The sequence below is a fragment of the Crocodylus siamensis genome, chromosome 9 (assembly GCF_052110815.1).
Source record: "Crocodylus siamensis isolate JL-2025a chromosome 9, ASM5211081v1, whole genome shotgun sequence".
NCBI lineage: Eukaryota > Metazoa > Chordata > Crocodylia > Crocodylidae > Crocodylus > Crocodylus siamensis.
The window spans coordinates 60,904,610-60,929,984 of NC_143403.1; the positions used below are offsets into that span (position 1 = coordinate 60,904,610).

Here is a 25,375-nt window from a genome sequence, read left to right on the forward strand (position 1 = left end):
ACAAGAATAGACCAGGCTAAATAGACAGAGCCTTGCTGGTGCTCATTTAATATATAAAACCCAATAATTCTTGCAAGTAGCCTGGCAGTCTCGCCCCACTTCTCAGCAAAGATTTAATAGCTCTGCTGCAGAGAGGTCTCATATTCCTAAGACTTCATTACTTTTATGGAACATCCTAGCATAGCAGAAGAGTCATACATAATTAAAACTAAACAACATTCTCAAAATAAAGGGATTAAAGCACATTTTGTGATTCTGTCTCGTTGATTATTTTATGCTGTTAGTTCACTTTCAAGCTCTCAATGAGTCTTACTTATTAGCACGAATTACCTAGCATCTGTTGTATTATTAAAACCCACGGTAATTTGTTTCTCTCTGACAAATTACCCTGGGTTTTGATAACACAACAGACACTAGGTAATTCCACCCATCAACACACTCAGTCTGGGTTTATTACAGCTGCAGTACCCAATACCTCCTCAGCTTTGATGCCAGGCTCCTGAAAACTAAACCTCGATGTCAATTTAAGGCCAAGTTCAGACTAACAACAGAGTGGGGATAAGGGAATACTTTGGCAATATTTCAAGATTAGGACAAGCTGTTTTGGAGGTAAAGTCATACTACATAATGCCAGGACCATAATACTGGCTTTGGTAACAACATAGGCACTATAAAATTGAATCTCGTGAATGATGCTGTAGCTTACTGGATGATCATACAGTCATGCATCAAAATCATGTAATATAATAAATACCTAGGCTATAACTTAAGTACCGCAGTAGGCCTCCTGTGCCAACTGACAGTGTGACCTTCATAACAAGGTTAGAAAATCATCAGCCAGACACACAAGCCAATTTTTAAAGCAGGTCACTATAGGGAGAACTCCATAAATCTAGATAATAAAGATGGAGCTCTCACACAATTTAAAAGCCCGTTAGAAGTACATGCCTCTATTCTTAAGGACAACTTCATTTCCACAAGGCTTGTTTTAAAGAAAAGAGAGCAAAGAGATTTGGTCTAAAATATAAAATGTCTCTTGAAGGTGTCTTGGGGTGGGAAAAAACATTGACTACAATCTGACTGATTTCACCACTTGAATGAAATAGCAACGCTTCCTTACATTAACACAAATGGTGCCATGTTAATAAGCCGAATCTAAGTTTCTAAACAAAATTAGATACTAAGTACCTTTATATTTCTGGTCATAACCTTATTGACAGAAGCTTATTGTTTCTTAATGTTACAGATACCATTGTTCTGACATTTTTATATGCATGTCACTCTCTCATCCAGACCACTGAGGATCACAAGGACAAGTTGCTGAGCACCATCAGGTCCTATTCTAGTCAGTGACAACTGAGGCACTTGACACCTTGCAGAAATGAAGAACAACCTATAGGGCAGGGGTGGGTAATTATTTGGGCTGGAGGGCCACTTAATTAGTTTTGGTGAGCTGTTGAGGGCCGTGCACATATATGCACGCAAGCATTTACACGCTCCCCAAACCACCCCACTCCTCCCCCAGACCACCCTCCTACCCAGAGCCTGGAGCCAGCACCTGGAAGCCACATCCACAGCTAGGAGAGCAGAGAATGAACTCGGCTGCAGGCCTTCAAGCAGTCTTGACCCAGTGTCAGGGCTCCTGGCACACACACACACACAACCCACTTTCCCCCAAACCCATAGCTCCCAGGAGCCCTTATGGTGGGACAGGACAAGGCAGAACAGCACAGAGGACTGCAGCCAGGCTCCATCCCCAATGAGCAGGGGCTGGACAAGACCCTGGCAGCTGCTGGGTGAAAGCAGCCCTGCCCACCTGCCCAGCTTGCCCAGGACAGACAGTGCCAGGCAGACAGAGCTGCTTCTGCCCAGCATCCCCCACAGCACCAGGGAGATGGAGACAGGCCCCACAGGCCCTGGGTGGGCCAGATTTCATCTGCCAGGCTGCTGCACAGTGCCAGGCAGGCAGGTAGGGGCTGCTTCTGCCCAACGTCTCCCAGCAGAGACTGGAGTCAGAGCTGCTGCTACCTGTGCCACCCATGGGCTGGATTAAAAATTAATCAACTGGGGGACTGGATCTCATCCAAAAGCCTTATTTTGCCCACCCCACTATAGTATCAAGCCTGAATCAGAGGAGCCACAGTGCAGTCCTCTAGAATCCCAGAGTGCTTTGCTCCTACCCTTGTCCCCACCATGCACTGTTGCTAGGCAGACTGAGGGAGTCTGCCGAGCATGCTGAGATGTGTGCGCAGGAGCCCCAGACTGTGCCGCATCAGCACTGCAAGCTCTCTGCTCCTCAGGAAGCCGAGCACTTGAATGTCTGTTCACGTGTCTTCAAATAAGTTCTTCAATCAGGAGAACAAACCCAAGAGAATTCTCCCTTGTCATTTGAATGTGTGTACGCCGCCTACGTGTTCCACATCCGATAAATCTTCAGATTCTTATAGCCCCCAAAATACAAGTGCTTCTTACTGAAGACCTGCAGAAATCAGACTCACAAAATAAAGACAGAAAATACCAGCAGTTCAGTGTAGAAATAGGAATGAACCCATTAAGCTTTTATGTGATGTGACTGCAGGATTTATACTGGGAGCTGGGCCCGAATCAAAATGTTACATACAAATTTCTGTGAACTTTGGAGAAGTTGAATTGCTCACCTTGTAACTTTGGCTCATCTCTAACAACCTTAGAGTTTAAGGGTAGATTTTGAATAATAGAAAAATAGTCCTGGAAACACCCTATTTGATTCAATGCCATGTTGATTAATGACATTTCAAACCAATGTAACAGCTAGTAGCCCTGCATTAGCAATTGAAAAAAAAAGTCAAAACTTCCTTGACATCATATTTCTATATCAGTAACTGGTTGTACTGAACTGTTTGGAAGCAAACAAGGAAGAAGGAAGGTTGTATGTGCTCACAGGATTAAGACAGAGTACTTTTATAGCTATAGAGTGCTCAGAGAAGTTACAGTTTAATTGTAATTTTAATATCCCAGAAATAAGGGATGTGGAAAACCCCCACCAGGAAATAATACAGTGTTTCTAGCATGGTCCCTTCAGGGCTTACACAGTGCATTTTTATGCAGATATGGGGGAAAAGAGAAAAAAAACCCACCAGAATATATCAAAATACTATGGCAAAACTGGAAACTGTGGCAAGTCTTGCAAAGGGAGCAAAATTTTTAGTTGGCTGGGAATAAAATAAGCAAAATAATAATCAAACGTTCATTTTAAATTTGCACTGGCCATAAACATTAACATTTTCCCCAGTACTTCAGTGGCTGAATCAAAGCTGTGTTTGTTCAAACTGCATAGAGATTTTATTTCACAGTGTGCCAACTAATTGTTCTCTTCCCTATTGGCCAGGCTAGTTAAGGCAAGGTTATTATACATTATGAGGCAATTTTTAATAATGCCTCACAGTGATTTCAGCTGTACTCTTCAATTTGACTCTAAAAGCAAGCCTTTGGGGCAGGGATGTGTTTGGAATTCCTCACCAACCCTACAGCACTGTCCTACATGACTTGAAGACCTTAGTGAGAAATCAGAAAAAACTGCCTCGCCAACCATCATCCTGGGTTACACTTTAAACCACATATGGTAAAAAAAAAAAAAAAAAAAAGATGATATTACATATCATGTCTTACTGCTAAGCTACAAAGCAGTTTACAATTGATATACACTCTACTGAATATAAAAGGGCATTCATTCATTCCATCCACCTTCAAAATGCAGCCCTTTTTTCACAGCAAGAAGGAAGCAAGGTACACAAATGCAGCCAAAGAGAAGTTAAATTTTAGGGCAGAATGTAATTTGATTTCGGGTTTGGGGAAGACACTAGCTATAGTTTGAATCCAGGCAGAAGAACCACCTGAAGACTTTATATGAAATAAACATGATGTTACAATAAGGAATGATAGGAAAATATATATAGTGTGTCTATGGAGCCCTATAGCGGAAGATCTTCAACATTTTACAGAAAACTAATACACAGAGTTTCCTAGCACGTAGTGACAAAATATTACTCCCCCCACACACTCCAATCTCAGGGTTTTTTTAAGCAGATGAGAGAACTAGAGTACACCAAAAGGTCAAATAAGCTGTGCATGGCACAGGAAGTCAGCCATTGGGCCAAGAACAGAACAATCTCCTGGTATTTAATCCTATTCACTCACATTGCCTCTGCTTTCAGCAAGTTACATTTCCTAGCTATCACTATGCTCTAATTTAAAACAATGCCTGTTTATGAATTCTTTTGGCAATTTGCCTCCTCTGAGGTCTATCCCAAAGCTACTTAGTAGCCTGACAGCCAAGGATGTTCTGAAACAGGTTTTGAGATCCAGCAAGAACGCCGTCTCGGGCATCATCCAATTGCCCCAAAAAGGTGCCTTCCAATCATATCAGTTCAATCACAGTTGCTTAGCTTGCTTGAAAAGCCCCATTCAGATCTGAACTAATATGTATGAAACACTGCTACCAACACAATTGAAAGACACTGATTTTTGCTCCTCACGACATGCCCCCTAGAAGATACAGTTTCTACTTCTGCACATTGCTCATTTAGCACCAGCCCAAGGACCATATTTAAGTACTCCTAAACCAGTTTCATCAAAGCCATTTAGTGTGTTAGCACCAATAATTTCCCCTGCACTGCTTCTTCACTGAGACACAAAGCAAGGTTCGTCTACTAATGGAAGTTCTCCTGATCACTCTGGTGATTTGGAAGTGCCTGAGGTTTTATATTTTAATTGGGTAACCACTGAATATTAAAACAGACCCATCGTCCAGAGCACTCAATTTAAGATTCTAAATATGTAGCATTAAGTGAACATTACAAGGGAGTGGAACGAAGAGCTGTTCTTCACTCCTTTGTCTATTAAGTGATAAAAATAGCAAGTAGCAAAGCAAAGAGTGGGTGAACAGGGTATAAGCCCTGGGCATTGCCTAAAGGGGGGGGGGGGCACCAAAATGGAGCTGAGGGGGACCACCTCATTCTCCTGTCCCATTTCGTCCTTCCAGGACTGGACACAGGCATGGGCGAACTGGGTGACCACCTAAAAATGGTGAAAATAATCATTATTATCATCTCTGGCAAAGTGGGGCCCAATACTAAAAGTTTGCCTGGGGCCACCAGGAGTCAAGGTATGGTGCTGTGCCCTTCACCCCTCCCCACACCATGCCCCTTCCACATACCAGCTCCAGCACCAGGGAGGGCAGTGCAGCAGTGGCATGGTTGGCAGTGCCTGTGTAGAACCACTGCATGGTACAGGGGCAGTGGCCAGCAGAAATAGGATGCTGAGGGAGAGAGGTCAGAAAGGGTTAACATTCTCACCTCCGGTTTTTTTCCACAAAGAATTGGCTTTTTAATGGCTATTTGGCACATGTCAACAGCAAAAAAAAAGGAGGTGACATTCCCTCCACAGCAGCAAACTTCCAGCCGCTGACCCTGCCCCATGAGCTGCCACTGCCCAGGGCACGACACAGGACAGACAGTTATGCCTCTGAAGTAAGAAGGGTTTCTATGAATATTATAGTACACTAGCATTATAAATGACCACAGTGAGCTGGGGTCAGCAAGGCCACATCAGTACTAGGATTGAAGATAATGCTGAAGTCAAACTTCTTATGTAGACATGATTTAAATGCAATCTGTAGGAGATACAGTTACCTATGAAATCAAGGAAAACTGGGTCTGTACTAGAGGTCCGCATGGCTGAAATGGCAGTTGTAATCTTCAGGCAAATAAGGATTTCTTTCATCTCCAATCACTGAATATGTAGCTGTAGTTTACACTGACATTTATGTTACCAATAACCCTATCATTCCTGCTTTGATATCGTTGGGTTTTTATAGCTGTGTTGCAGGAGGCAGAGGTGCTTTAATTAGCACAGCTTCAAGAGCCACACTAATCAAAAGCACCCAGAGCATCACTTGTATCATTGTCCTGCTGCTGAAAATGTTGGCAAGACCCTCTGAACTAAAGCTTTAAAGTGCACTGCTGCCATTTTTCAGTGCGGGGACACTGATACATATAACGCTGGAGTCTGCTGGAACGCAGTAATTTCCATGCTCCAGCAGACTCGATTAATCAAATCTGCTCCAATGTGCTGAAATTACAGCACACCAGAGCAGCCTCCCTGCATGTGTATAGGAGCCATTAGTGTATAGGAGCCCATTCACAAAGGATGCGCTGTGTGTAATAAGCAGTCAAGACCAAGGACTTTATTCTCCTCTCAGTTACAGCAATGCAACTCCACTGATATTCAAGCTTTCCCTGGTACTAAAAAGCAAAGTTAAGCCCAAAGACATTTAAATCAAGTCACAAAAGTTTAGATCGAGTCAAAAGTAAAAATATGTACAGATTTAACTTCATCCTAAAGCACATTAAAAAGAAGACTAGCAACCTAAGAGTAAGAAAGTTAAGACTTCCTCTGTGTTTAATCTAGATTGTACTCTTTGAACAACACAGGTTGCCGCCTGTAAAACTTTGATCTTTGGACATGAAGAAGAAAATTTTATCACTGTGAAAAGATACAACAGCACCAAATTTATACAGCTTTCACCAAGTTCAGAGTGAAAGCAAGGGAAAACGAGATTGACTGACTGACAGAAACCTTCAAGGCAAGTATACATAACTTGATCTCACAAAAAAAAGGCAATCTGCACATGTAGCCTGGTAAAAAAGAACACGTTACACAAAGCAGTTGCCCAAGTTTTAGGTCAAAATGATTGTTTTTTGCCTGAAATTTAAGGATTATTCTTCCTACAAAACTGTCAATTAGCATAAGTTTGATACCAGCCCAAGTCTTTCCAATTATCAAACTGTAACCATGGCAACAAGATCCAGGCACCTACCATAAATATGATAGTGTCAATAATCCAGCCTTTTTCATGTAAATAAAGTGTAAGGCAGACTGAAGACCACTACCAGTGCTTTTGATTCTGATCTCTTCCATGCTGGGAATGTTATCTCTTCCCAACTTCTAACAGAATAACTAAAGAAGAGGGAGGCAGGAGAGAGAGAAAATAAAAACCCTCATGGAAAATTCCTTCAGAATTTAATAGATAATAAGATCCTTTTTATTTTTTTAAATAAATGTATGCAATTATATAACTTGGCTAACATCTCCATTAAATTCTGTAGGCTGGAAGTTTCTACAGAACAGATCTCATTCTCCTTTGAACTGTCTCCGTTTTCTAAAGTTGTACCCTAAATTCTAAAGAACCTAAGAAATAAAGACGGTGGTAGAGACTCCTTCCTAAGGTTTAACACTATTTCTTTTGGAGTAAAAGGAATGTTATTTTCCTATACAGCAACACTCAAGTCAGAGCAATGCAGAAGAGAGCACATGGCAATGGGACACGAAGCAGAGCCACTGCAAGACTCACTTCCCCGTGCTACAGCTCTGAATCAAGACAAAAAGCTGTTTCTGTCTGCCACATTTAGCAAGCCCCAAGCAGCCCCTTGTTGAAGTCTTGTGCTTCCCCTTTCCTTGTAATTATATTTAGGAAGTAGCTGACAGTATTGTCATCAGGTGGCGATAGCACACATATCGAGGTCACTATTACTGTAGGAAGGATGGAACAGACTGTTTACAGAAGAATGACAACACTCCTGCAACCAAACAGCCTGAAGAACTAGGTAAGAGATGAGCTTAGTAATCTTCACCTTCATGGAGCTGTCCATGGCTGCACAGACCTTAGTTCCCATGATGATAGGAGATGGTAGGTTGTAGAGTAGTGGTTCCTAACCACTTAGGAACCAGATCCAAAAACATCTGGATACTTTTTTTGCTGGGATCACTTGATCCCAGCTGACTGACTGCCTATAGCGTGGGGGTTGGACTCAATCTCACGAGGTCCCTTCCAGCCCCTAATGTCTATGAATCTATTAATCTAACCTTTTTTTTTTTTTTTTGCTGAGACCCTAAACTGGCCACCAAAAGGACCTCCTGGCCCAGCGCCACAGGGGCTGCTGAGAGCGAGTGCAGTGGCAGTGACAGCGACAGCCTGGGGGTGGGGGAGCCACCACTGCCTCCTTCGTGCAATTAAAAGCCCTTTGTGGCTTTATCTGCAGCCTTCATGGCATTTCACATTATGCCCTAGCTTGGGCTGTACAAATAATTGGATTTTTTTGGTTCTCCAAGTAAAACCAAATTTAATTTTTTTGCGTGGCCCCACCCCACATACCCGTCTGCTGCTCCCAGGCTGCGCATGTATGTGTGTGGGCCCCTCACGACCCTACTGAGGACACCCCACAACCCTGAGTTGGGTCGTGCCCCGTGGTTGGGAACCAGCGTTGTATAGAATTAAGCAGTATAAGCAGAGGAGAGGAGAAGAAGTGAATATGAAACTGAGCTAGAGAAGGGTATGAATGGAAATAAAGCTATGAAGTTGCAGCCAAAATGAACCTTATATGCCATTTCAGCTATCCAACTGTACCTAGCTCTGAACAGAAGAATCTATCTAATATAAATACCGTGGAGCCACAAGTATTAAATGGCAACTAAAGCTAGCACAACATGCACTGGCCTGGAGTAACCCAGTAAAAGCAATAAAGATGATTCCACGTTCCAGATAGACTGGGATATGAAGATAACCACTCATCATCATCTTGCTGAACTGCTGCATCTATTGAATTAAATCACAAAAACACACTAACAGTATCTCTGCAGCTATGAATGCTACAGCAGAGGACTTCAGAGTTGTGTATTGTTGCCAATTAATTGTTGCTCCATTCTCCACTTGGCTTAAATATTCCTTTAGGGCATGGATTGCTTGATGCAACTGGAAAGCGTGCAGAATATGTGCTGTTTTAGGCTCAACCATCCATTCATAATATTCGTTTTCAGGGACAGCATAAAAGGATCGGAGTTAAAAAATTAAAAACCCTGCAGCATTGTGTCAAAGTCAACCCAAGATGCGACTTAATAGTTCCATTCATTGGAATATATACAGTGAGCTACTTTAAACTTTCTTGCTCCCAAATGAGCTATTTTCAAATAAAGAAACAGTACTTCTGTCATGATGTTCTACTTAATGTACATACACCCTGCAGCTGCTTCTGTGACCTAATCAGATCTCACAATCCAAACAGTAGCAGCCCCACTCGGTACTTAAATGAACCTCCAAAAAGCATGAAGTGAGAGATATGGGAGGTCAGTAGAGCTCACTCTTCCCTTTGATAGTGATATATGCTACAACCCAGGTTACTGGGCTTTCATACAGACCTTGTGATCAGCAGAGATCCCAGTACACTCCTGGCAAGGAAATGTGTGCTAGCCCAGAATCCTATCTAATTTCTCTACATGGTTTTATCTGCAGCCTTCATGTTATTTCACATTATGCCCTAGCTTGGGCTGTACAAATAATTGGATTTTTTTGGTTCACCGAGTAAAACCAAATGTAATTTTTTTTGTTCCTATTGCCAAAACCACCCTCCTTCACCTGAAACATCCATCTCAGACCCTTGTCATAAAGGCTAGTTTTTACAGAAAAGGTGGACGAAGATGAGTTCTCTAATACGAATGTTCAGGGATTAAAGCATAGGCCCAGGGTCAATTTCTTCCTGGGTCTGAAGGGAACTGAACCTGCCCATCTCACTGCCAATCCTTCCTGCTGACCCTGTTCCCTTCATTTAAAAAAGCATTCCCAGAAGCAGACATAGAAACATAGAAATCTAGGTGCCTGACCTCCTGGGTAGGCATCCTTAAAAAAAAAAAAAAAAAAAAAAAAAAAAATCAGGTTAGTTAATGCATTTCACTGTACGCAGCTAGAGCAGAGTAACAGGAACAATACAAACTAGGATCTTACTCAGGCTTCCCTGCACTTTCCAGAATAAACTAAAGAATCACAGCTTACACTAGAGCTGCTTAGCTGGCAAAAGCCTCAGCTTTGTGCTTTTTCAGGGGGGTTTATTTTTCCCAGAAATACCAGCATAACAGTCCAGAATCTGCTTCTGTCCAACAGGGGTGCATTGAGGTGATACAATGCTCGGAGCTGCCGGTACAGCTAACAAACATCAACCCTAGGCGAAGGTACAAGGACTTCAAACATTGGTTTTTTTTTAAATTTGTGTAGGTTTCCTGGCATCTACTTCCTCTGGAGTTTCCCCACAATTTTTGTAAAACCACCTCTGTCTTATTTCAAAAACCTATGTTTCCATACTGCACTCCAGGCAAGGATTGCACTGGGGGTATATCCATAGCACACAATCAAGTTCAGAGATTTTTTGTGTGCAATACACGTATAAAGACAAGATTCCTATCTTGGGCAGTTGTAATCTCGATTCTGAAATCACTTTTATAGGCATTAAATATTTAGTACTCTAATACTTCTGAGGAATTAACCTTATTTTCTAGATGAGGAAAATGAGGACTAAAGTGGCACCCCAGTTAATATTTACCTCTCATTCAGCTATGGCAAAGCGCATCTCTGAAGAATCCCTCACTGACAACAAATGAAAAGTCTAAAAACTGTACTATATTCATATCAGTTTTCTTTCGCACAAAGATATTTAACAAGTTGATTATTTTTTCCTAGTAAGTAACAGGAAAGGATTAGAAACACTCCATTTTGGTTTTTAAAGTGCCGCTGCTACTGAATTTTAAACAAAACCAACTGTACACTATCTGGCTTATGAACAGTTGCCACTACTACTATCAAGTACTGCCAAATAAGATATTGGATTATTAATCATGTAGTGTATCACTTAGTACTATACTTAAAAATAGCTCTTCTGTGAGCACTCAGTGCATACAAAACCTTGTGGTAATTATCCTCTGTCTTCCCCACGCTATTCTCGATACTCAACATCTAAATCATTGTGATAAAAACAAAGTAATCAGATTGAACCAAGGCAAATCCACATTTTAATCTTGGCAGATAACATTCCTCACATTTGTGGAGTGCTGCTTGCTTCTGCGTGGTCGTTCAGGACGCTGGCATGCAAAGCAAAGCTACAATATCTGCGAGCCCTGGGTCCCCATAAAGAGGGTGAAAGCGAATCACCCTTGAGCCTCTTTTTTCCGCACAAGGGGTTTCAAATAACCTCCTTTGCTTTCTTCACAATCCTGCTTCTTTCCTCCCCTCCCCTGTCCCCCTCCGAGCCATGTGCCATCACTATGGAAGATAAGCTCATTACAGTGCAGCATGGGAAAGCAATCAGCAGTCAGAAATGAAACAATTGATGCAAAGCTCTGTATGACACTGCCTGCCATTCCCACCCAAAGGCGAGGGCATGGTGGCATCCCATTTAGACTGTAGTTTGTCCTGACCATAAATATTGATCCAATATCCCACCATATACTAAAGAGCAGATGAGATTATTTGCCTTCAGCTGCTTACCCCACCCAACATTTTTTTCTTTGGGGTCCTCTTATGACAGGGAATCCTAACATGATGCCTTGCTAATTCCAAAGAAAGAGCTTATTTACCATTGTAATAATGTCTTTCCTTACCAGGTTTCTAACTTGTATCTAGTTCCATGTGATGCATGGGTGAGAACTGTGTAATGACAAGTAAAAACAATATCTAGATCTACAGAGCCAGACTGAGAAATTTGTAACCAAAAAAAAAAAAAGAGATCAAATATGTTTCCCTGCGTTTCAAGCACCAAAATATTGTGATTTGTTAGCATGACGTCCTTCTTTGTGCCATTGCTCAAGTGACCTAAAAGGCCAAAAAATGCATCCTACATTTTGTTCAGTTCCACCTTCAGCAGCTCGTATTACTTCAGAACCAAAAAATGCAAACAGCAGAACAAGACCAATTTAAATGCCAGTGAAATATTATTCCCAACATCCAAGGCCTTTAAATAAAACAATGCTGGTGTCATGCCATTTAAAAAATGGCACTGAGTTTTGTAACTCTATTTCAGCTGCCTGCTTTCTTTATGTTGCAACACCAGTTCTGACTTTTGGTACGTTACAGTGGCAAATTAAGCTGATTTAACTTTTGCATCTTGAGCAGTTTTCCTCTGGGCTTAGTTTGTACAAGTTACACACCATGAATTCTTTGCCAAAGATTCGGAGAGCTTTGAATCGATTCGGACCTTTTAATTGGTCCCCTGATTTGATTTGGATTCAGAGGTTTGGCCACCGAATCGAGCCGAATCTCCTCCGAATCAAATCACCACCCTAAGCTTCGCACAGCCCCAGTGATTTGTGCTATGCAACACTACTGCACAGTAGTAACAAGCTACTGTCCAGTAGTAATGAGCTACTGCACAGTCAACGTCTCATGCAGACCAGCCACTGCAGGCAACACAACGAGCTAAAAGTGGGCCCATGTTTGTAACATGGGATTTAGGTTGCCATGGAGAAAGACTCATTCTGTAACAAAACTGAATTATTATTAAGCACAATATAATACTTCACTACAATATCAATAACAGTATAGTGTGCAGCATAGTATCAATAACAAAGTCAAAATCTTCCTGCTAACATCCTACATGGGGGAAGGGAAAAGCAATATAAACACTGGATATGTTTATATGTTCAACATTGTAATAGAATGAATGGCACTTTTGAAGCACGCCCCACCTACTTTTGTGATGCATCTGGTCCACGTTATCTCATGCAAGATCTGCTGATTTCACTGGTACTATTCAGTAGAAAAGAAGGATTTTTTTTTACTTAAGTTAAATGAGGTGATCAAACATCATGAAAAGTAAATGTAAAATATTTTGCTCTTTTAGAAGCCATAAGTGACAATGAAACTTAAGTTACATTTAGCAATTTCTCCCTATTTAAAGACTGTGCAAGAAAGTGCCTAGAAATGTAATGAGAGATCTGCTGTACATATATATTAGCATCCTGAAAGGCTCTGAAGTGCTTTACATATGTATGACTTGGAGTTCAGCTTTGCATATATACATTTTCACCAATTTTTAATTTCACCTTACAGATAGTATTGAAGTCCTGAAACAACAGGAATAAAGATACCAATCCAAAAATGCTACTGCAGTAAAATGCCAAGTATTTTTTTTAAGTATGTCTATCAAAGCTAAATAGCCACATTGTAGTTCTAATGATTACAGTAAAATGCCGAGCAATCTCAGCCCAATCAACCACACATCCAATCAACTGAGCATTGTCATGTGATATGTGGTTGGGTAATGACAAAGCAAAAAACTGTCTTCATCTACATCTCCACTCCTATCCACACCCAATTAAAATCAACAAACTTCAGCTCACTTTACAGTAACCTCATTAACAATGTATTTTAAAGTGCAATACCTTTTTCTTACATGGTGCTACACTGTCAGTCATGTTTTAGGATGTTCCCAATCTTGTCATAATGACACAAGGCTGTTCCCAACTAGTGTGGATGTTCACCACTCTGCTGCAGTTGTCCAAATAGGCCCAATGTTAATATAGTAGCTCCAGTTCCACAACTCCTGACCACCATGCAAGTACCCTAAATTTTCCAAACAGTTACATCCAAATCTTTGTGCCTCCCTCTCCCTTAAAACTGAGTTTGTGTGTTCTGCCAAAAAAAAAGTGTGTAAAGCTGGCATCCTCACTTGAATAAATGAAGGAGGAAAATTTACTTTAGCAATGGATCTTAATTTCTACCAAAAAGTATCACAAAGGCCCAGAAAAAAAAATTTTAAATATAATTGCCTTGGGCTGTCCTTAGTGGTCAAGTTCAGAAAGTGATTTCATAACAGGGTTAACCATTAAGTTAAGATCAAAGCATATTTTGCTACTATCTGGAATTAGTGAAAAGAGATTCTGGTCAGAGGGGAAGGGGATCATATTTAAAATTCCTTCCATTCCAATGAAGCAATATCCCAGCTTTTAGAAATTGTTCAGGCTCTGTCTGGAAGATGGTTCAAACTAAGATTCCCAGAGGGATTAAGAGAAATGGGAGGGGAGCCAACAAGCTGAAGACAAGCTTTACGTACTAAACAGTCTCTTCTATAATTCACAAGGCATGAAATTGCCTCATATATTATTTGGCTTTGGCCCAAGACAAGTCTAATTTGCCAGTTCAAGAGCAAAACAAATCTATGTGTACAAAAGTGACATGTGTAATGCATCCATTCCATGGAATTTAGGATTAAAATACTTATGTGCTTCCTTAAAGAAGTATAGAAAGTAACTTTCTAGCAACCCTTCCAATTTCTGACTGCACCTCAATTCATTTTCTTTCCAGCCAGCTGAACAAGATATTCCTCCAAGCTACAGGCCCAATCCTGGATGTCCTCTGTGCAGACCTCCCATTGACTTCAATATGCATTCCCTGGAGGAGCAATGACTCTCCATTACAGTGCACTGTAGTTGTGGATGCCAGCACTGCAGCATATGCTCTTCAGCTGCTTTAGAGAGTAGTTCTGCAGTCCTCACTGGGACTGAACTCATGATTCAGGGCTGACGGATCAGATCTTAGATAAGCATCCTTAAATTTAACTACTTGGCAAAAAGTATTTGTTTTTAGGGATCAATTTTCCCATCCGCATATAAAGGAAGGAAGCATTGATGTTACTTGGCAATCCAGTGAAAAAGTATCAGGTCCACTCTATATCAACTTTATAACACAGCCTCAAGCAGAGACCACTATTAAATACTAATTTAAGTGACACCTTGCATTAAAATGGGTTTCTACTCTGAAAAGTGACTAAGAAGACGGTCTTGTAGGCCTGTGCGAAGCAGCTAGTATTCACTTTGGATTCAGCTTCGGCCAATTCAGGGGACAGTGATTTGATTCAGTGATTCAAACCACGATCCTGTATCAATTTGGCCAAATCTGGTTCATAGATTCGGCCAGTGCCAAATCGGCTGAATCTCCTAATCGACCCCATCCCTCGCCCACTCTTCCAGCACCATCAATGGCTCTTTAAAAAAAAGCCCCTACTCATTGGCTGCTGACAGACAGTTGGGCAGGGAGGCAAACCTCACTGTCCCACGCTTCATGAGGGGCTCTGCCACAAGCCCCCAGAAGCCCTGATGGATGCTGCAGCAACTGGTGATTCCAGGGCTTTTTTTTTTTTTTTTTTTTTTTTTTTTTAAAGAGCCAGGAGCTGGGCCAGGCAGGGCAGCCATGGAGGAGGGCTCAGGGGAGCTGAGGGAGAAGGCAGGGAATGGGGCCTGGAAGGGGTCCCCTCATGGTCTCCTCCCCCCTCCTCCAGCCCCACCTTACCCACCCCCTACTTACCAGCATGGAGTCCAGGTCCAGCTCAGTGCGGCAGTGAGCGGGGACTGCCCGAATCTCTGAAACTCTCTGAATTTTTTCCAAATTGATTCAGACAGCTTCAAATCAATTCAGACCTTTTAATTGGTCTACTGATTCATTCAGATTTGCAGATTTGGCCACTGAATAGGGCTGAATCTTCTCCAAATTGAATCAGCACAGCACTACTGTCTTGCATTTAAAAGTTTGTTTTAACTCAATCCCAACTATCCAGCTAGTCTACTAAAAGATATCACTCAAAAATCATTGCCTTACAAAATCTGCCCATTATGGCTATATCATCACTCTACCACTACCATGAATTTTCATGTGCCTTCCCTCAAATTTCTGAAGTCCAAAGATAGGATTTTCTAGCAGATGGCCCTATTAACTCCACTTTGACTTAGTTAATTCAAATTATTTCATGCATCAACATCAGTAACCAATTTTTCTGGTTCAAATCTTCTCCCACAGGCCAGTCACCTTGTTTGACAGGAACAAATAGTACCTCTGCACCTTGTCAGATTTCAAAGCTCGGAATGAGTATGACCATTTAATCTGACATCCTTCATAAAAACTGGACATGGGAATCTCTGTATTCAGTCCAGCTGTAGTATAGTCAACCATTTGTAAAAGCACTTAAACCTTTACTACAAGTAAGGGAAAATCCATCACGTTCCTGATTATCTGTTCCAGTAATTAATTACCCTCACTGTCAAAGGTTTGTGCTTGGGTAAAAGTTCTGCTTCTAACACAGAAGAGAAAACAAGCTTATGTTCCTACTGCCCTGGCCTCTGAAGTGCTAGTGGGCATTGAAAAAGCTGTAAAAACTTACTTTAATAAGAAAAGTATGCAGATGTTACTCTGAGTACACTCAAGGGACCTAATTCTCCATAGCTTTGCATCTTTTGTAGCCACTTATAGCTACGTGAGCTTAAATACATTAGAACAAAATAGTAGCATTTTTATTCCCTCCTAAAACAGGTGCAAACAGCTACAAAAAAATACAAAGCTGTGGGAAAAAATGCTCAGCGAGCAGATCAGTGAGGACTATGATACATATATGTTGCACCAATTTAATTAAAAGTGTGATGCAGCAGCACTTTTGCTAAGATGATGTGACTATGTGAACATGTGTACACATGTGTGTACATTTGTGCCAGTGCATATGTGAACACCACAGAAGTTTAAAAAGGTACAGACAGAAGTTACAATTTTTGTCTGATCTTTTGGCCACAGAAAGCAGTCTATAGCTATGACCAAACACAAGTGCACAGTGCAGACTGCTTAAAAAATGGTCAATCAGGAAAATATCTGAACCCTCAATATAAAGATGTTTCAAAACATAGTGTCGTCTGTAACTTCTGTCTGTACTGCCTCCCAGCCTTGAACTGTTTTCAGAATGAGAGTGTAGAAAAGGAGTAGAGGGAATTTGGTCTGGGGTTTCTCTAGCCCCTGCTGGAGGGTAGGGTCAGTATAGGAGCCCCTCCTACCCTCCAAGACATAGGTCTCCAATACACTCACCCCATCCTCTAGCACCAGTTGGGGAACCCCTAGAACAGGGGCGGGCAAAGTCCAGCCTGTGGGCCAGATCAGGCTGGCAGTGAACTCCACTTCCCAGCAGCCCCTGCCTGCATGGCTGGGGTCAGTCTCCAAGACCCCAGCTGCAGCTGTGTTGTGACAGCAGAAGGCTGGCGTTGCCATGAAGACTGGCCCCAGCCGTGCTAGCAAGGTGCATGGCAAGGCAGGGAACAGCTCTGAAGTCACTGGGATCTTGTGGCGAGGGCAGCTTGGTCAGGGCCAGGGCAGAGCTTGATCTGTAGCTTGCATGCTCCGGGCAGAGGTGCATAGGCAGCAGATTGTGACTCTGCCCTGATTGGGACCACGCTGTCACTGCTGCAAGGAGCCAGGGAAAAGCTGTGATCCATTGCCTGTACACCCCTGCCTGGAGCGTGCAGGCTGAAGATCATGGCTCTGCCATGGCCCTGACTAAGCTGCCCCTGCTGCAAGATCCCAGCAGCTCCAAAGCAGCCCCCTGCCATGTGACATGCCAGCACGGCTGGGGCCAGTCTTCATGGCAACCTCAGCCTTGCTATCATAGCACAGCTGTAGCTGGGGTCTCCATGGAGACCAGCCCAAGCCATGTGGGCAGGGACTGCTGGGAAATGCAGTACGGCTGTCAGCTGGATCTGCCATTTTGCCTACCTCTGCCCTTTCCCCCATACCATTCTGAAAACAGCACTGGCTGGGAGGGTGCAGAAGCCATCGCTATGGGAAACTGGCTGCAGACTCACAGCCAGCAGGTAGATCCCCCTCCCCCCGGAACCAACAGTGAATTTCTTTTTAGTCTGGGAAATTACTGTAACTCCGAACGTTCCTGCAAAACGTTCCAAGTTACAACAGGAAACTACACCTCTGTCTGTGCCCTAAGTCTGTCTTGCATCAGTTTAGCTTGCCACATTTTAAACACGTTAATCAGGGCAAACTGAACAGAGAAGAGACATATTCAAACTTCTATGGTCTTAACGCACAAAGTCATACCAGTTTAGCCAAACTGGTGCAGCACCACACTTTAAATCAGTCAGTGCACGTTCTGTGTTTTGATCAGGACTGACACATGCCATTTTTGCTTAGTCACTTTTCAGAGTGAAACTGAATGTTAAGTACAAAGCAATTCCATTAAAACAAACTTCATAATGTGGATGTACTTTTAAAGCCATCTTTTAGAAAATAGCATTCAATCTGACAGCTGCAGACCAAGTATGATGCTATTTGAAATGCTCCAGCTATCAAAACCCAAGCTGAAAAACTTCTGCCACTAAAAGCTTATTCATCGTTAGTTCACTACGCAACCATTACAGCTATAATTATTAGGCTGAGTGCATAAGCAGACACACCATAGCATCACGCAAAGTTCATACTCAAGTCTTTTACTTTAATTAAAAAAAATTCAGAGAGTTGGCTTTTAAAAATTATACATCGCTTTTCCCAGACAAATTAGAAGGAAGGTCAGAGGAAAAAACATTTGCGTCTCAGTGTGCAACTGAATTTGTGTACCACTGACAAATGTAAATGCCTAAACCATTCAGGGATTGTTACTAGAAGTAGTCAGACAATAGCTTGCATGGTTTTGGCAATAAATGGAAACATTTTACTTTAAAAAAAAAATGCTGCCATGGTGCCTCTGGGGACTTACAGTTTGAGTGTCTTGTGGTCCCTGTACTCCTGGGTTCCCTCTCAAAACGCATCTCTTAAAATGCAGTTCGCACTGTATCATTGTGGTATATTACCAGAGAAGGTGGGGTATGAGATGCCCAAATTATGTGTCCAGTTAGGCACCATGGCAGGATTTCTTATCCAAGTATTTTCAGTTTTCAGAATTAATTGTGTTCCCCATCCAGCAGCCATGTAAAATGAAAAATGTGGACTAATGAAAAAAATTCCACCAAAATATTTTCAATGAAAATTTTCCCCTGTAGTCTCAACCAAAGCTGAATGAAAACTTTCCCCCACAGAAATGAGGTCTTTCCCTCCAAACTTCTGAATTTGGAGTTAAACAGACAACATGAAGAGAACAAAAAGATGACTCCAAGATGCTTTAACTTTACTCAGGGCACAGGGTTTGACTGCAGAAGAAGCTACTGGTCCAAAATCCTGATAATATGTTTTGCAGGGAAACCACTAGAGACACATGGACTGTACACGTGAAGAGTCTGACTACGCACTGGCTTTGTTTGTTCCTACTTCCACCCTATAGCTCCCTGAAGCTGTAATGCCAGGGTGTTCAAATGCAAGGTACATGAAGAATTTGCAGTGCTTAGGCAGGCAGATAGTCAATTAAATAGTTTTTGCCTCTCAATGCCCTCCTTCATATACTGGGTAAATAGGTTTTCTTTAATCTAGCTCGGATGCAACATTACCTGCTTGATATCTAAAGGCAAAACCCTGATCCTATTGAAGTTAATTGGATTTTTTTGCTGCTGATTTCAATGGGAGCAAGATTTAGCGCTTGCAGCGAAATTCACCTAGGTATGGAGAGTCATGGCAGTGCTCTGTGTGCTATTTAAGCCCTAAGATGAGCTGCCTAAGCTTCAGTCAGGGCTGCATGAGGATAAATACCAGCAAAGCTAGTAAACCACAGCGCCCTGGATTCTGTGTTTATGTACATCAAGTGGCCTTTGCACAAATAGGATGTAGGCATTATGCCCATTTCTTCAGGTCATAAGCCTGAAAGACACCTTGAGCAACCCTCTCTTCCAGTATGGCACCCACAAAAGTCCAATTTAATGTTCTGAAGAAGCTGATTTCATCCAAGGAAGAGATGATGGGAACTTATCAAATGACCTCAGTGCTGCCATGCATTGAAATGAAAAAAGAATGGACTTACAGAAAACCCAGAAGACACAGCTCTACACTCCTAGATAAAGAGAGGGTAAGTATTTAGAAGTCTTTACAACCCTCCTTCCCTTCCTAATATTAAGAAGTTTGCCAAGAGCCAAATAAAAGAGCCAAAAGGAGCTGTTCTATTACTTATTCTAATACTTCTGTCTGTTAGAAACTAATAGACTCTCTGCTCCATTAATTTATTAAGTTAAAAAAGGCATGCAGGCTGCTGATACTGCAAGAGAAAGGGGAAGAGTACATAGCTGAAAACTCTAGGGAGAAGGAAGAAAAGAAACCATAATGGCCACAAGCTGTGGGACCTCATTATCTATAGGTCTCTGACAGAAATAGCCCCTTGGTCCGTGGTCTTGACAAGTGCTACCTGATCATAAAAAAGATCCATATTCCCTCTTGTAAAAAACCTGCAGATTCTACAAGACTTATTTTGTGAAGAAAGGTCAGATCTTCCCTGGCTCTCCAGTATAGCACCCTGCACCCTGTGCAACCTGTTGAAAGTCGCTGTAAAAGGCTAAGTCCCGAGGGTAATGTTTCATACCCACTTTTCACTCATGTGCGTGACTGTATAAGATTAAGGGGCAGAGAATAAGCACAACTTTCCTGAATAAAGTAAATAAAGGCTTTCCCAGATTCTGGTCTCAAATACAGCAACATAAATCTGGATTAACTCATTTCAGTAGAGTAGCAGGACCTCCAGGGTGCTGCTGTAGCTCATCACCATGAATGGGATTTGGCACAATACAATTCACCTACCTCATTCTTATAAAGACAGACCAACTGAGGTTACGTATAACTGTTGCCATTTTGGCAAGTGGTGGCGTATGTCGTGGCCTTGCAATTTGGCTTTCCAGTTGAGGAGATACTGGAAACAGAGTGGTATATGTATTTTAGCGTTCCAGTTTTATCCACAGAGTCCCGGAACAGAGGTGGTTGCAAACACGTAGGTAATCTCAACTTTGAGGAATCTCAGCCCAATGCTTATGCTTGGATACAGTGGATTAATTTTGCCTCAAACGTTGATTCTAACAGATGAGCAAGGCAGAAAGCCAACTCTTTTGCTACCTGCATGACTCCCTCTACTCAGTCTTGCATAATACAAGCTATTTCCCCACTTGGCATTTCTTCCAAAGATCACTTTAAAAAAAGAACTTTCAAGAATTTATGACAGCACTCTCATGACACCTGCCCTAACATTTGTGCTGAAGTTATTTTCACCATCTTGCACATCTGGTGTTGGGACACAATACTAAAACAAAACTGAGTTTGCCGCGTTCAAATGTGTATACCCAGGCATGGTGAGTGGAAGAACCAAGGCTTGTACTGAATAGTTACTGAAAGATCACCAAGATCATTGGGTCAGCCTCTCCCTCAAGGATCTACTTTCCATTTAATGCTTAGTGAATTAATACATTAGTCTTAGTATACTTCTAAACAAAGGAACACAAGGCCAATGAATCTTAGGAACGTACAAATAGGCACATCCTTGTATGAATGAATGGTCTAGGGAATCAGTAGGTTTGTACATTTCTGTACTTAAGGTATTTTACCAGACAATGAGAGAGAAGGAGAGAAACAAACAGCTCCCACTCCTAAAAATACTACCTTTTGCCATGGTGTAAAAACAATTTGGGACAGAGTGGGGTTTTTCCTTGTGAATTCTGGACAGCCAAGGCCCTGGGAGGTTTGCAATCAACATGAGCAGACATTTCAAACATGTCTGTACCCCTCAGGCTTATCAGATAGCAAAAACTAGCAAAGTGAAAGCATAGCCCATATCATAGTATGGCAGTAATGGCATAGTTTAGGCCAAGAAAGGCATTCCACCCAAAGAGTCAAATTCTCCTTGGTTATACTGGAGAGCCTGCAAACTCCATAAACCATGGAATCATTCTGTATTTGCATCAGTGTTTGGCTCCTGGGTCTTATTATCAGTCCAAGTTTCTGAACCAATTTTTTTGAGGAGCTGAAGTTTCATCTGTGATTTTTCTGCCCAAAGATTAATATTTTTTAGGTCAGAAGTGAAGTTTAAATGCAATGTCTTCAGTCAATTGAATTATGCAAGGTTAGAATTTCCTCTCCCTTTATATGCTGCGCAGTACTTTGAAGGCTCAGGATAAATAATACCACTGGCTTGGGTCCTCAGTGTGAAGATCCTTGATCCTTCATCTCCCATTGGTACAAAAATTGTCACCCAGAAGCCCTGCTCTAAGGCTGATTTTCAGCTTCTTACCCTAATCTGGATATCTGCAATTATACCATTGACACAAGTGACTTCAGTAGGAACCCCTTTCAGCATCTGTGCATGTTGCAACACTAATCACTCGACTTATAATAGTTTCCAGTTTTTAACAGTGATGATGCCTTAGGCTTAACTAGGGCATTTTCCTGGGCCATGACACCAGATCCTGTTTTCCATACCTTGGCATGTGAATCCCCCTCCATTATCCTTGTAAAACAGGTCAAGATGGAGGAAATTTGCAGGACCTGGGAACACAAAGATTTGTACTAAGTCCTCCCAAATGTCAGTAATTTGCCGTGTTGAGAGGGGAAGTCCTCAAAATATGTGCAGATGACATTCTCTTCAATTTGCCCACTTAGTACAAATACAGTGGACATTCACTGGTGAGGAAGACAAGTCTTATCTAAACAAGACTACTTAAAGGAAGTTGTAAAAAAAGCAAGTCTGATTTTTGGGGAAGGAGGGACTGAGTAGGTGTGGCAGTTCCTGGAAGTAGTTTTTAATACAATATGATTCATCTGTTTAAGAAAGATGGGATCTGTGGATTAAGAACCAGTGGCTCATGAACTCTAATCTCAGCTCTAATAGCAGCTTCTTATGTAACAAGCTTTTTAACCCTCTCTGCTTCAGTGCCCACCTTGGTAACCTAGGGTGATAAAATGCAATTCTGTCATTAACCTGTTCCATGGATTCATTTTCAAAATGATAAAGTCAAATTTCAGTTTTTTATAATGAACACTTGTCTCCCATAAGACCTCTAGGTCAAAGGCACAGCTAAACCATATAACATTTGACCTCTCTTACTGGTTATAGTACCCTGAAAATAGAGCTAGCGTGTGTTTGATTGCTTATGGGGATTTATTTTCTAGTCACAAAAAACAAGCATACAATCCAGAGAAGGCATTTTCCATTGCCTGTGAGGGGAGCTAGCTACATCAATAGACAGGCTCTTTCAGAGATGATTACTTCATTGAATCATTTGTGAGTAACAAGTGACCTGAACAGATTATAGTTTACAAGCCTGTTCTTTATTCATACAAGTAATTTCACTGTATTCAGTGGGACTTTTCTAGTAAGAAAAAATTACATGAATGCATGCTTGTAGGATCGGGCCCTCTGCATATGTACTCCCACAATTCTGTTTCCAGCTCTGCACTGTTTTTCACAGACAGACAGACAGAAAACCAATCCATAAAATGTTTTAAGCAAAAACCTACTCTCCAGTCTCATTTTCTTGTTTTCTGCTGCCTTAAAGCCAATATTGCCTTGAGGCACACCAAACACCTTGGGAGTTGAATATCTGCTTTCTAAGTCAGAATTTCATCCTTATTTTGTAACCACACTGTACTTAATATAAGCTGGAAATTCCAGACAGTCACAGATTAAATTAAACCCCAAATACACGCTTACAGTTAACACATTGCTTGAAACCGAGTTACCCGTATCACCTGCACATTAAGCCTGACATTAAGGGCAAAATTCAGAACTGGTAAAATGAAGTGCAAACTCTATTATCTACCACTGAGCCTTCATGCTGTTAGATAAAGACAGCAACGATCATATGAAGGCAAGGCCTATCAATCCTTATTTGGGCCTTGTAAAAGAATCAGCTTTCCATCCATTACTCTGGGAAACAACAAGACCATAAAATGTTTTTGGAAGATGCAGGAGAGTACTATGTTTTCTAATACAACACGGCTTGCTCCTTTAAACATTTCTTTGCCTTGAGGGCCAGGAGGCAGCAGCCAGCAGAGACGAGTGGAAAGAACTTCCAAACTTGCTGCTCCTTCTCCCCGGAAAGGAAGCAGCTCTCAGCAGAGACCCTGCCAGCCAGCACTTCGGGAAAAGGAAGCACTGGCTATCGGAGAAGCAAAGATAGGAGTTTTCTGCTCAATCCTTCACTCCCACCTAGGGCAAGGAACAAGAGCTGCCAGAGATGCTGGGTATTTGGAAGTTTTGACCATTTTTAAAGTCCTGTGATGGGTAAGGGCAAAGATCCTGCTGCACTGGACTCACATATTCAGTTTAAAAATGACTTTTTACCAAGAAGAAGGAATCCAGACTTCTGTAGTACTCAGAACTGGGAAGGAGCGGGACACAGCAGGAACCTGAAATTTGGCAACATAAAACATGACCAATTTTTTTTTGTTGCCTTTTAAGGGCATTTGTGAAGAGATTTCATAAATAAAGGTCCAAATCTGTGCTACAAGAGCTCATTCTGCAGACTGGAGGCACAGAAAGCAGAACTGCCATTGCACACCATGCTGTTGAAGAAACACAAACATTAGACAACTCTCAAGACAGCTTGAAGCAGCTGCGTAACAGCCTCTGACCAGTAGAGAAATAATTTTCTCCATTGTAGACTCCCTATGCACCCCAAGAAGAAGAGGCTAAAAATGTAGGACCAGCGGGTTATGTGCAGTGAGTCCTCGTAATTCCCCTTAACACCGACTTGGAAACAGAAGCCTGCACACAACCTAAGCCAAAACTGCTGCCTAGCAAACAACCAAGGACATTTTATAACATACCCAGCTAAGGAGCATCCACTAACAGGAGCAAAATCAAATTTAAAATATAAACGCATTTGCAGGACCTCAAGAACATGCGTCAGTGAGTGAAGTCAGGTACATGGTAAGGCAAAGGAGCTACAATATATTACATCTCCTTTCTTTGTACCTCCCATGAGACAAAAAAAAAAAAAAGAAAGTACTAGAGCTTTTCTGCTGCTGGGAAAAGCTGCATGTTCAAGATATTGAAGAAAATATTCCCTGAAGGTACCATAGGAAGCCTAAAGGCCATTTCCACAAAAAAAATAAAAATGAACACAGATAGTTTATATTTTCCACAACCGCTGCTAGGTAAGGAGATTCTCTCAATGATTTTCTTGAGTGTCCCTTTAATTTCCTTTTCGCTGCTTTTTGGCAGTAATCCTTACAGATGTAGGACATATAGAATACATCAAAGATATAAACTTCAAAGTTAGCCACATAATTTTAAAGACTCCATCTGCCAGATTTAAACTCAATGCATAAAGACTAACCACAACATTATAAGAAAATAAAGACTAAGTGGGAAGCTGATTCCAGTCATTGAACCGACAAGGATCCATTCTAGTGCCATTTTGATTCATGTTACACTGCGCTAGAGTGTAGTTGTAAAACACACCTGCACACTCGGTATATCTTGTGTCAGTACTACAAAGAATAATTACAGTCAAGTGACCTTTCTTTGACTTGCCTGTTTGGAATCAAGTTATGTGCACTGCCTTCCGATGCAAAATATTTGCATGGCCAATACAATTAAAATAAACAGTAGTTTGTATAGATTTTTAGCCTTGAATGGACTTGTTACCAATGCCTACCAAGTGAAGCTTCATATATTTCTAACTTTATTATTCCACTCCATCCCAGGATCAGAGATTATGATACTCAGGCTTTGGGTTTTTTGATCTCTCTCCCCATAACCTTCCTGTAAGATCTCCTTGGCTGGCACTTCAAAATGCATGGGGATAAACAACTGCAATTTAAGAGGTTTTTGCTGGGAAAACTTGATATGGTTGA

The 25,375-nt window shown here is 41.6% G+C and overlaps 1 protein-coding gene across 16 annotated transcripts in view; it reads right to left on the reverse strand.

Annotated features, from left to right (window-relative positions):
* The window catches only part of ARVCF (ARVCF delta catenin family member), a 444,623-nt gene that overhangs the window by 351,715 nt on the left and 67,533 nt on the right, over positions 1 to 25,375 (reverse strand). For 5 of the 16 annotated variants that reach the window (XM_090062536.1, XM_090062534.1, XM_090062537.1 and 2 more), the window contains one exon: positions 12,548 to 12,604. The exons of the other annotated variants lie outside the window; for them this stretch is intronic. In XM_090062536.1, the coding sequence (XP_089918662.1) occupies positions 12,548 to 12,560 (13 nt within the window). In that variant the 5' untranslated portion in view covers positions 12,561 to 12,604. The remainder of the gene's footprint in view (positions 1 to 12,547; positions 12,605 to 25,375) is intronic. 16 annotated transcript variants of the gene reach the window in all.